The 12,981-nt window shown below is 43.5% G+C and overlaps 1 protein-coding gene across 3 annotated transcripts in view; it reads left to right on the top strand.

Moving 5' to 3' along the window:
* Positions 1 to 12,981, top strand: part of cdh8 (cadherin 8) — a 174,620-nt gene that overhangs the window by 51,062 nt on the left and 110,577 nt on the right. Inside the window, exons 1-2 of one of the 3 annotated variants that reach the window (XM_052062474.1) lie at positions 1,951 to 2,390; positions 7,133 to 7,544. In XM_052062474.1, coding sequence (XP_051918434.1) covers positions 7,317 to 7,544 — 228 coding nt within the window. In that variant the 5' untranslated portion in view covers positions 1,951 to 2,390; positions 7,133 to 7,316. Of the gene's footprint in view, positions 1 to 1,950; positions 2,391 to 7,132; positions 7,545 to 12,981 lie in introns of those variants that run through there. The other 2 variants (XM_052062472.1, XM_052062473.1) reach the window with 2 other exon arrangements.

The following is a 12,981-nucleotide window of genomic DNA, read 5'->3' as shown; positions in this document are numbered from 1 at the left end:
ATGTGATAACGAGATTTAAGGGTAATGCTTATTCAAGGCTTCAATGTGCGCGCAGATGCAAGGCATCAAAGGTGTAAGGATTGAATTTCATCTGATATATTTCCAATGTCATTTTGCACTTGACAAACAGAATAGAGTACTCAAAAATAAAGTGTTGAACGTGTGGGCATGAATGAGCTTGAGGATATAATGATAGTATGGAATAGGTGAGCTTTAGGAGATGAATAATTCCAAAATGTTCAAATCAATGAGATAAGATATCCATTATTCGTCCTAATGTGTCAATGTGTTATCATTATAATAAAAATGATTTCAATCTGGAAAATCAAAGAGAATTCCTTTTTAAAAACTAATCAAATGTCAAAAACTATCATCAATCAAAACCTAAACCAAATGTCTGACATAAGTCATGCCTTTGTCATTTGAACTAAAACTCAAAAAGGAACAAAAAAAAAAGATTTTAAATGTGTTTATATGATACTTTTTTACACTTGTATGGCAATTAATGTAAAAAAAAATGGATCTCGTCCAGTTTTTATAAATATTTGACATCATCGGATTCCTGTCACTGCCCAGAAATTCGCATGCTGGACGACAGCTGCCGATGTGACATCACAGATATAACCAGAAATGTTAATGATATTGACTTGCGATGGCAAGGGGGGCATCTTATTTTTATTTTTATGATTTGTGAGCTGAAGGAAGCCACATTTGTCAGACAAACAGAACTCCACTATTGCAGACTGCCAACACCCCCGCCTCCTTGAACCGCCTCAAAACAGCACAAGAGCCAGCACCCACCCGCACTGCTGCCACGACGCCAGTGAACGCTAGAGGGCGCCCACACCAGCGCTCTCCCCGTCTCTCCTTTCCAGACGCGCACATGCAATCAAACACGCTCATTTAGAGCCATGATGAGCAGAACCTCTCGGCCAAGGGATTTCATTCAAATGTTTCAGACCGCTGAAACATTTAAAAATTCTACATTTTAATAATTGATGTGAAGGAAAATTGTAAATAGTACTGCGATTTATCCATTTTGTGTTCATATTGCATTTAATTGAAAGATGATTGTTTTTTTTTTTTCTCTTTCTTCTTTCTACATACATTCTTGCTACTGGAGGCTGTAAATTTCCCCAGTGTGGGACGAATAAAGGATATCTTATCTTATTTTAAATCTAATATTAAAGATGCATAACAAAGTAATGACAAAAATAACATAATAAGAATAAGAATAACAATAATAGAATAATAATGAGGAGGATGTAGTATATAAGTTTGGTGTCAAAAGAGTCACAGCAAAAGGCAAAAATTAGATGCATGAAAGAAGTTGCATTATCCAATCTTATATTAGTTTTTTAAACACTGTTGTAGGATTCTCAAAGGCTCTGAGTTGAAGCATGACATAAAAAGCGATAAAAAACACAGGTAAATAACAACAATCAAAAAGTTTGGTTTAAAAATCTGAAAATAGTTGCAGCCAAAGCCAAATATCAAATCTTAGTTGAAAATCTGATCTCATACATTTGAAAAAATAACTTTTAAATAAAGATTCGAAATGGTACATGCTACATAAAATAGAAAGAAACGTGTATGAAAAAAAATGTATGAATTCATCATAATATTGTAGAAATACTATTTCCAGGCTTTTCCAACGTGCTTTGAGTGACAGCATAAGGCAGCAAAAAAGTAAGATGGGGGGGGGGGGGATGCTTTGATTCATGTGAAACGCTTCATTTCACTGCATCCCAATCCAATCAAATCACATATTGTATTTTAAAACTAGTATAAATCAATCTCATGTTAACAAGTAATTAATTATTTCGCTCTCGCCGCAGGCCAGTGAGTGCGTGCGTGTATCACCTGGCATTAATTACCCCCACCCCACCCCATGCACCCCCTTTTACAAACCGATCTTGTCCAATATAAATAAGTGGACCCATTAAAGTGGACTGATGCGCTTGGATGTGATAAAAGCGCTCAGTTTTGAACCGCGCCACCTCTGCGCGTTCATTTGCGCGCCCGTTGACCCAATGAGCAGCGCTGGCGAAGGGTGGTGGTGGTGATGGTGTCGCTCATTCTCTCGCTCTTTCTCTCTCTCTCTCTCTCTCCCTCTCTTCAATCTTCTCTACCTCACTCTTCTTCTTCACTCCTCCATCCGGCCAGTGAGCCTGTCGGAGCTCTCGACTCGTATCGCTTGACGAGCCGCGCAAAAGGATTTCTTCCATTTTTTTTTTTTTTAGGGGGGGAGGGCAAGTCTGGGAGGGGTGCAGCGGCAAATTGTTCATTTTTTCCCCCCCATCATCTCGTGCACGCTGGAGTTGCTTTTCGTTGAGGAGGGGGTGGCGTGAAAAATGACGCAGCAGAGAAGAAGAATGCAAGTGTCACGAGTAAGTCCGACCGTCGTCGTGCAATGCAGGCAGCCGCAACTTGGATGGTCCCTCCGGCTGCTGCGCGCGCCGAGTTGCACCTGCTGCTCTCCCCGAGACGAGCAGACGAGCGCCGCAAACGACACTCAAACTTCACGTCGGGCAGTCCGACACACTTTTAATCATTTCTCATTCTTCTTAATCATTTTTTTTAACTTGCGTGAACATACAGCCACAACTTTCCATTCAAGCGATGTATTGACAGGGTTGTAACAGCCCAACGCTAAATAGCGGCAGAAGCCCCCCCACCCCCTCTTCCGAAAAAAAAAAACAGCGAGTGAGTCGGGCACTTTGGACAGCTCCTCCGCCTCAGCGGGGGAGCTGTCCGGTCTCTGCGGTGCTGAAAATGATACGCTCACTCACTGAGTCGAAAAATCCGGATTTGCTCAATTCCCGTTTTCCTTCCTTCCTTCACTTCCTTTAGTAGTCCACCTTTGTTCCCGTCTGCAGGTATCCCGCATCGACTCTTGCTGCGATCGCACTGACCGGGATTTTTTTCACCCATTGCCACTTGTCCTCCATCCAGCATCCTGAAGCCCCCACCGCCCACCCTGTCACACACATTTTGAGCAACCCATGCCCCGCATCTGTTCCTCGAGTTCGGTCTTCTATCCGTAGTACACCGCATGCCTCTCGAGTATTTTTCCCCGCGTTCGCGATGTCGAGCGGAGTGTAGTTTTCACCTTTCTGGGGGTGAAACACTTTCTGGCCATTCCCAAAATCCATCCCTGGTGTCACACATTCAATCTATGTTTTGTGTCTAGAATATCTGGCTTCTACGCTCGAGTATTTTTGCACTTGATATGCAGCGTTTCACAATTTTTTTGACTTATGGACATTTTTTTTTAATTCTTGCCTATCCATTCACAGTTCTCAGTGCCCCACTTCCACTCTCAGTAACTTACGTCAGTCGTCGTATTTTTCACCCATCCTTATGATGTGACGTCCATGATCCCGTATCGTGCGCCCTATTCCAAGTGACGTACCACCATTTCCAAAATGCGTCCTTATCCTTAAATTCTTTCTAGTATCCCACTCCCACTCGCTTGATTCACTGTCAATCCACATCACTGCAGCCTATTCCAGGTGAAATATTCTCATTTCCAAAATCTTCTCCCATCCTTGAAGCTTTTTAGTGTCCTGAATTTGTTCCTAGAGTCCGTTCAGCATCCCGAGCGTCTCCGGTCTATAGTCCACGCATCGCTCCCTCGTCATTTTCACCCATCCTCAGTATCGGACTTGTCCTCTAATTCCAACTTGTGTCCCGCATCGTCTCCAAGTGTCTTCCATCTGTAAAAACCCTCATCGGAGAGCAATAGTTTTCAGTTTGCATTCAGCATCCTACATCGATTTCCGTCAAACTTGAGCCCAATTCAACAGTCCTTAGTTCCCCCCCTTAACGATTGTCAGCACCTTCCGTGTTTCTGTCCTCTCCTGTATCACCTTTTTGTATTTGTCCAGCAGCGTTTTAAAAATCCTCGTACCCCGAGAGCATCTCGGGGACAAAGCTGTGCACTCTTTTACCATTATTTTCCCGTTCCCCGCAGACTGAATTAGTCCCTTTGCATTTTCCATCTCCTCCATGTTTTCACATCCGTTCCCAGTGTGCGGGGCCAGCAATAAATCATGTGCCTATTCCCAAAATCCGAGCAAACCTTTACCCCTTCCCCTGTATCGACAAGCCACATATTCTTCCGCAAACCCAAACTGTATATTTTCCAGTACAGGGTGTCCCGTATATTCGGCATTCAGCACTGGCATCTTTTCCCTGTATCCGGCGTTTTATATTCTCCATCCAGCATAAGTCCAACATGTTTTCTTTCCTCAGTATCCTGCATCTCATTTCTCACATCCGGCAACAATATCTCTCACCCCAAATCCTGAATGTGATCCAAAAAAACCCCAAAAATCAAAAACTTAAACCACTCCAGTATCCCGAAGGCATCTCTTGCATCCCATATTCTACCTCCAGGGCCATGTTCCTAGACTTCTGCGACCCGTAATCCCTGCATCCGGCACCCCACATACCCTCTATTTTACTTCCAGCACTGTGTTTCTAGTTTCTTGCATCTCATATTCACCCGTTTGTAAATTTCCCCAGTGTGGGACGAATAAAGGATATCTTATCTTATCTTTTATTTACCAGCATCTTGCACCCCTTTACATGCATCCGGCACCGGTATCTTTTCCTATGATCCCGTGTTATGTATTCTGCCACCAGCACTAGTATCTTTTCCCAGTATCCCGTCGTACGGCGTTTTCCCTCGATAACGAGTGTGATTCCCTCGTCTCTTGTATATACCGGATTAAATCTCCACTACCAATACCAACTGATATTTTTCCAGTACTCTGTGTACTCTATTTTACCTCCGGCGCCAGTGTCATTTCCTAGTCTCTTGTATCCCAGCCTTCCAGGTCTTATTTCCCAGTATTCCGGAAGCACATTTTGCACCGCGTCCACATATTTTCCTGGTACCCCCCCGCACCCGCATTTTCCTACCATGTGGCACCAGCAACTCTTCCCCACATGCTCCATCATCACTAACCCTCTCCTTTATCTCGCGTCCCATCCGTCTCCAGGCGGCTGTGGCAGCACGGATCACTCCGCACTTTACGATATTGCAGTTGGCTGGAGGTGCAGTCGGCTGCCACTTATTGTCTTTGGAAGTGCCTTGCTGCAGAGAAGTGTATTACTCCCCAAAGCGGTGACATGCGCTTTGTGCGCGCGCGTGTATGTGTGTGTGTGTGTGTGAGTGTAGTAGTAGTAGTGGTATGGGAGCTAGCATCTGTAGTTGTGGCCCCGCGCTTCATCTTTTTCCCTGAGTCAAATTTGAGGAGCCGAATAATGAAAGTGACATTTGAGAGAAGCTGCTGATTAAATCCGCCGCATTATTAAAGCCTGAGAGTGCTGCCGACATAAAAAGATGCATTCGTTTAGGGCTCTGTGTTTAAAAAGCGTATCGCGGCATGCCTCTTTACAATAAGAGCAGCCCCCTTGTGAAGGTTTTGTAAATTGGTCATTAAATAGTTCAACGCTTTTGTAAAAAGAAATGTTAATCAACCTACGAGAGCGTATTTGATGAGAACGGTCTAGTTGTCCAATCGTGAGCTCGCGCTCAGCATGCAGAGCGTTGCCTGTTACACGTAGCGGTGTAGCTCATGAATAAATCATGCTATAGTTGTTTTAAACTCTCACTTGGGCTCCCTGAACAAAGAAAAAAAAAGGGTTACGTAAGGCAGTAGCCAAATAGTGAGCCTACTCTCAAATACTCTTGAAAAGTCCTTCATAAAAGCATTGTAATTGTGTACATCAAATTTATTCGACAGGAGAAACACCTTTTCTCAGAGCAGAAAAAGGACCTGTCGCTTGCCAAATAGTGCGCTTGCCTTTAGCTACAACGCGTTTCCTGGTTTGCATAGCGGTGTAGCTGATGAATAAATAAAGTAATAGACTCAGGTTTTTGGGTGATTTTCACAAGTGGCGGCAACCAACTTCCTAAATACTGAGCCCACACTTCAAAATGTTTGAAAATCCATTTAGAAATCATTGTGGGTCAACAGTAGCCCACCTAAAAGGAACCCATGAAAACTCAACATGTATCAGGAGCCAGCTGCTGTATAGTAAACCACACGCACACACACACACAGACTCGTGCGCGCGCACACACACAAAGCAGCTGAAAATGAAATGACCAAAATCAGCCAATTACTTAAAATGGGTGACACAGTTTTGACAGAACAGCAAGTGACCATGTTCTTGCCAAATAGTGCGATTGTGTTTTGGTACTCTATATGGAGCAATGTAACTCAAATAAAAAAAAAACAAAATAAAAAAACTTTTTATTGTTATTGCAAGTATTTAACAACAATTGCGGCAGTCGATCTGAAAAGCGTCTAGTTCCACAAGTTCCTTCATCATCCAAATCAACTTTTTTTGACAAATGTTGCGCAAACACAGGGACCATGCACTACTGTACAACTATAAATCTACACTGTGCAATGTAAAACCATAAAGTGCATAAATATGACTTAGTACATTATTTAAGGGGTTATAAATGGTTTATTATCGCTTTAAAAAAAATACTAAGTAATAAGTTGTACCTGACCTAAAAGAGTGAATCTGACGCCACACTATTCGGCTAATCTAATGTTACATTTAGTTCGGTCTTTAAACCTTATGTGGTCATTTAGGCATTTATAACTATATCCAAAGGGAACATTATTAACATACAAGTAATGTTTTATAAAAAAAAAAGTATTTTTATAGTTTTTATTTTCAATTTCTTTGCACATGTAGTTGCTATTATATTTAATTTAGCTTTTTTTCATCAATTCATTCATGTTTTATTTGGATTAATCGTATATCTTTTACATTTGATTGATTAAAAAAAATCATCAAAACGATAAGGTATTAATACGTTCTAATACCTTTACTACACTGCGCACAACATGACAACCATCTTTTTCTGGGAAAGTTATTGCATTTTAAATGTTAGTATTCAAAAAAATATTATAGCAAAACCTTTTTGCATAAGGAACAAGTATGAAGTTATCAACACCTCTATAAACTCTTAACGACACTGATTGTAACATGGCAGCCAATTTTCTTCTTAATCAAGCAAAAAAAAAAAAACAACAACAACAAAAAAATAATTTTGTTTTCGGGGGCATTAACCTTTTCTGATTGTGTATTCCTGCTTCAGGTCCCCCACTCGGGCTAACGTGAACGGACAGCGCGCCAGACGCCTCGCCACTATGGAAGGCCCTTCCAAGTGACCTTTAATGCCAGTCACCTTTTTTTGACCATTTGAGGCACATCCACCTGCTTGACGAGTGTTTCTGCTGTCAAACAAAGCAACCCAAAAACCAAATCCAGCAGTATCCAGGATGCAGAGGAGATCGGAGGAGATGCCGACAGATCTGTGGACGTCCTTGCTGCTGCTGTGGATTACTTTGCTTCCCTGCGTGTCAATGATGCCCCTCGGAGGCGCCGAGACTGTGGCCGGTCCCGACGAAGGACAGCGACTGCTGAGCCGAGCCAAGAGAGGATGGGTTTGGAACCAAATGTTTGTGCTGGAAGAATTTTCTGGACCCGACCCAATCCTGGTTGGCAGGGTGAGTGGCGGCTTTTGTCGTCGTTTATATTAAGCTCGCTTATCGTGCGGGAACATTAATTCGGACGATTGAAAGCGCTCCCTCCCGTCATCTCCCGGCAGTCGCGGGAGAATTTCTGGTTGTCATGGAGAAGCTAAGATACGGGAAGCGCTTAAATACTTGCCGATGATTAAAGTCTCCACCATGTCCTTCATCATACAGGAAGTGAACATGAGCCTAAAGCCAAAGTGTAGCTCAGGATTGTTTACATTTCCATCAAGTGAGTAAAACATAGGGAAGATAGCCTTTTACAGTCTCGTCACTTGAACGTTGCTAAAGTTGGTTTACGTTCTTAAAAATTGACTAAAAATTCATGTTTGTTTAAATGTTTCCGAAAAATGGAGGTTGGTTTATTTAATTGTTTTAATTTTTATTTTTTTTACCAAGCTGCTTATGTATAGGGCTGCGGTATAAGCTAGCTAGCTACTTTGTATTTTGGCACCAATTGTGCAGTTTAAAACGTAATTAATATGCTGTTTGTTTCAGTTACTATCTATATCCACTTATGTGACTTGTAAGTACATTAGAACTCCTTGAATTCCAGAAAAGTATGCCTCGTGTATGCAATTTTCTTTATTAGTTTCGTAATTAGCTTGTGAGATTAGCACGTCCAGCTTCCCATAAAGTGATTTGCTCTATATTGTTTTAATTTGGTATTATTTGATGAGATGATGAGAGGGTATTTTCATCTGACTTGTTATGTCAAGGAAAATGTACTCGTCATTGTTAGCTAACGTTGCTGGTGTGGTCGTTTTCCACTGCGTAGCAGGCAGGACCGCGGGCTAATCCTGTGGCTCAGGCCACCTGTTCCCTGGCCCGCCTGGAGGTGTCAGGCCGGCCAAAACAGCTTGTTCACAGCTCGTTTCTGGGCCTCACCTGCGGGGGGAGTCGCCCCGGCTGGCGCGTCGCGTTCCACTTGGCCTGTGTCGTTCATAACTAGTGGCGTCCATTTTCTCCTCCGTTTTACCGCATTTCAGCCTGCGCGTTGGCCCTATGGCCTCTCTCACATTTTCTGTTGCTTTTCTGGGGCATCGTCATATGGTCGCATCAATTAAACATTGGCCACTATGCAGGGACTTTAACCTGTGTGTGTGTGGATTTGTTTTGCCATTTAAATCCGGTCCAAACAGAAAAACGCTGTTAAGTGGCATATTCATTTTTTAGAGCCAGTCATTTCAGAAGCCTCAGATGACTTTGACACTGGCTGCCCGTCACAAGGATGTAAACACCAAACAAAAGAAATGTAAGCCCCCGGAGGTTTTAAGTGTGCCGGACTGTCTTGGATGTATTTGTTTATCATAGCTATGATAAACGTCTACCATCAAGTGAAGTGAATATGTGCTCTGACAAGACTTGAGGCAGCAGATGGGATTTATCGGAATTCCAAACACTGATGAAACGCAACCTACATACTCAGTACTGATTGAGGATGTGTCTCCAAAAATTAAACGCCGCTTAGTTGCTCACTAAACCCATCTGCTCACGACATGGAGTTTCACTAGAAACCATCTCCATACTATTTACATGCCGACAACACACCATTAGTACATACTGACTACATGCCAGCGACATCGTGACTAAGATAAGATAAGATAAGATATCCTTTATTTGTCCCACAATGGGGAAATTTACAGCCTCCAGCAGCAAGAATGTATGTAGAAAGAAGAAGAGAAAAAAAAAACCAACAACAAACATCTTTCAATTAAATACAATATGAACACAAATGGATAAATCGCAGTACTATTTACAATTTACCTTCACATCATTTAATTATTATTATTATTATTATGATTGTTATTTTTTATTCATCAGCCTGACAGCAGTCGGTAGGAACGAGCGTCGGTATCTCTCCTTCTTGCAGCGCGGGTGTAACAGTCTCTGGCTGAAGGAGCTACCAAGTGCTGTCAGGGCGGGCTGGAGGGGGTGGGAGGGACTGGCCATCATAGCTTTTAGCTTAGTTAGCATCCTTCTGTTGCCCACCTCCTCCAGAGTGTCAAGGGAGCAGCCCAGGACAGAACTGGTCTTCCTGACCAGTCGCTCCAGTCTCTTTCTGTCCCGGGCCGAGATGCTGCCTGACCAGCAGACAATGCCATAATAGATGGCCGAGGCCACCACCGAGTTATAGAACGTCTTAAGGAGTGACCCCTGAACCCCAAAAGACCTCAGTTTCCTGAGTAGGAAGAGTCGGCTCTGTCCTTTCCTAATCAGGGTGTCCGTGTTTGTGGACCAGTCCAGTTTGTCGTTGAGAAGAACACCAAGGTACTTGTAGGAGGTCACCCTCTCTATGTCCATACCCTGGATGTTCATCTAAGCGCTGATATGCAAACTATGCACAACTTACTGGGTGACAACATGCAGGCTATAAAACTATTTTGGGGGCTCCAGACTAACTACATGTTCACTATATATGACACTCTGACTGCACGTTATTTGCTAGCTGACGACATAGTGACAATATTCCACCTGCGGCCTGATGACAGCCTGATCTACACAATGACGACATGCATAGACCACCCATGAACCATACCTAATTTACATACAGACCACATGTTGGCTATACACAAACCACTTACTGCTGACTACACACGCTAACGGGACCCAAATTTGGTTTTTCAGGGTAGGTAGGTGGAAATGGTGAAGAGCCTGATAAGTGTGCTTTACTATAGCATTGTTGGCTGCAGTGTGAAATTCTCCGCAGACTTTGAAGAGGTGGTGTTAAAAAATAATTATAATAAAAAATAAATAAGTGCAGTTGCATTGGTAGTCATGGCGGCTGTTTAGTGTCCAGACTTGTATATACAGTATATTATGGGCAAGGTGGTAATGAGGATGTTGAGGAGAGGTGAAGTGCTCATCACGACTAAGTTGAGTGTTAAAAGGGGAGTCGGCCAGCGCTGCGTTTTGGTTTATGAACGTTTTATCTCACACCTATTCCTTCGGTAATGCTCACGCTTAATGAAGAATGAAAAAGAAGAACTCTCAGTGGAGGGTAGACCTCCACCGATTTTTATCAAGAGTGGAGAAAAAAAAAAAAAGAAAAAAAAGAAGCCTTGTCTCACGTTGTTTCAGCAATCGGTAGTGTGTGCTGTGACAAGAAGCAGATGCTGATGAGCCAGTGGCGTACGCAGTGTAGCCACACACACACACACACACACACACACGCAAAGGTAATGTAACATACTACAGTGTAATAAACTCAATAACGGAAGTCATTATGTGTGTTAAATGGAGGGAGACATACATGACCTGACGTAGCAATTATAGATCGATAATTTGCACTTCATGATGGTGACTGAAATGACCAAAATTGTAAATAAATAAATAAATTCGAAAATATTGCCATAGTTGTATTAATTTATCCAAATGTTAGTTAACGGGCTATTTAAGGGTTCATGGAAAATGCCGTCAAACATTCACATTTTGTTACGCTCGGCCCACAGCCCGATTCCAAATTGAAAATGTTTCGATGGGTGTGCCAAACAAAAGAATCAAAACTGAAATTGCTCTCAAAAGTGTATCAACAAAGTATTGAGCAAAAAACAAAATGTGGGAACAATTTAACCACCGGAGAATGACATTAGGAAATTGACCACTTACACGCTGGCGAGGTGACAGGGGGACAGTTCTCGCATGGTCCAAATGTCGATTGTATTTTAATCCACACTTGGACCGCAATGTAATCCTTTCAGCACACGCGCACACAAACACACGGCACTCTTTCCCTGCTAGGCCTTTTGCGGAGGTAATAAAACGTACTGCCCGGGCTGAGCTTTAATTACACGTGCGTTCCCCCCAGTCTGCTCTTGCGACATCATCATGGCGGCTGTGCGGGAGATTGGACGCCATCGATTTCTAACAGCGTGTCATTCACAGCCTTCTCACCCTGCAAAATCCATTAGCATAAATGTAGTTATGTGTGTGTGTGTGTGGTGTAGACGGGAGAGAAGAACGGCCGTGAGGTGTGACAGCACCGACTCCCGCTACCCTAGCCCACTCGTCTCATTTCCATTGTTCTTCTTCAGCTCGCCGTCTTCCTGACATTGCGATGCGGTGTGTGAGGCCGATGCGGAGTGCTACTTCTTTTTGGAGAAACCAGAAGGAGAGACGATAGCGCGTGTTTTTGAGAAGGAGAGAAAGAAAGAGAGTTAGTGAGCAAGAAGCTTGTTGTTGGGTTGTTATTTTTCTGAAACATATTTGAACCTGGGCGGGCCGGTAGCCCAGTGGTTAGCACGTCGGCTTCACAGTGCAGAGGTACCGGGTTCGATTCCAGCTCCGGACCTCCCTGTGTGGAGTTTGCATGTTCTCCCCGGGCCTGCGTGGGTTTTCTCCGGGTGCTCCGGTTTCCTCCCACATTCCAAAAACATGCGTGGCAGGCTGATTGAACACTCTAAATTGCTTGTGTGAGCGTGGATGGTTGTTCGTCTCTGTGTGCCCTGTGATTGGCTGGCAACCGATTCAGGGTGTCCCCCGCCTACTGCCCGAAGACAGCTGGGATAGGCTCCAGCACCCCCCGCATCCCTAGTGAGGATCAAGCGGCTCGGAAGATGAATGAATGAATGAATGAATATTTGAACCTTTATTTGTTCAAGTGAGGGAATTGGTAACATGACCTTTAACCTGTGTCAAAAATATTTGATACGTGGTCTATTAGGTCATCGTTTCCAGAAATGACCTTTCCGACCTTACATTTTTTGGGGTTGTAAGGGCCAATTTGTTGTATCCAGACAGGATTCCTTTCAGCGCTAACAATTGTGGCTTTTGTTTTCTTTGGTTGTTTTGGCCAAAATGGCCGGCTAGCTCGTGGTTACAGCATCAACTGTCGCGCCGTTTCCAAAAATGACTTTCGATGGACTTCTGATCAGCCCTAACCGCCTTGAGGGATCTTTGTGTGCTGTGACATCCCAATTTGCTTTAGCGCAGCAAATACTGCTTAACGTTTCTCCTAAAAACAAGACTTGCAAAGTGTTTAAACTTCTCTCGGGCAAACTTTTCCCAACATGCAAGCAGAGCCGCTCCTGTTCGGCAAAGTACGCTCTCAGATGCGCGTCGTCTGGCCATAAAAGTCGACGCTCGCCTCAGAACATAAAAGACAAACAGTGAGCAAATCGCAACGTTTGCAGCATAGACAAATCCGATTTGTGTTCTTTTTGTAGTCAATTAATGGCGGCTGGCGCGTGCATATTTCACACGATTTTCTTTCTTTTTTCCACCCCCCGAGTCTCCTTCAGAGTTCCATCGCTTAGCGAGGGAGGATTGATAATGATTGCGTTTCAGTCTGCCGACTTGTGCGGAGGGCATTGTTCGGGCCTTTCATCCGCCGCTGATAATCAACCATTAGCATTCATCACTCCGGGCTGGACGGCAATACGGCTTTGATTATTGATCCCGCTGAGGAGTG

Source organism: Hippocampus zosterae, chromosome 4 (assembly GCF_025434085.1).
Source record: "Hippocampus zosterae strain Florida chromosome 4, ASM2543408v3, whole genome shotgun sequence".
Classification (NCBI taxonomy): domain Eukaryota; kingdom Metazoa; phylum Chordata; class Actinopteri; order Syngnathiformes; family Syngnathidae; genus Hippocampus; species Hippocampus zosterae.
The sequence above is the reverse complement of the archived record's forward strand: the minus strand, read 5'-3'. Positions and strand labels throughout refer to the sequence as shown.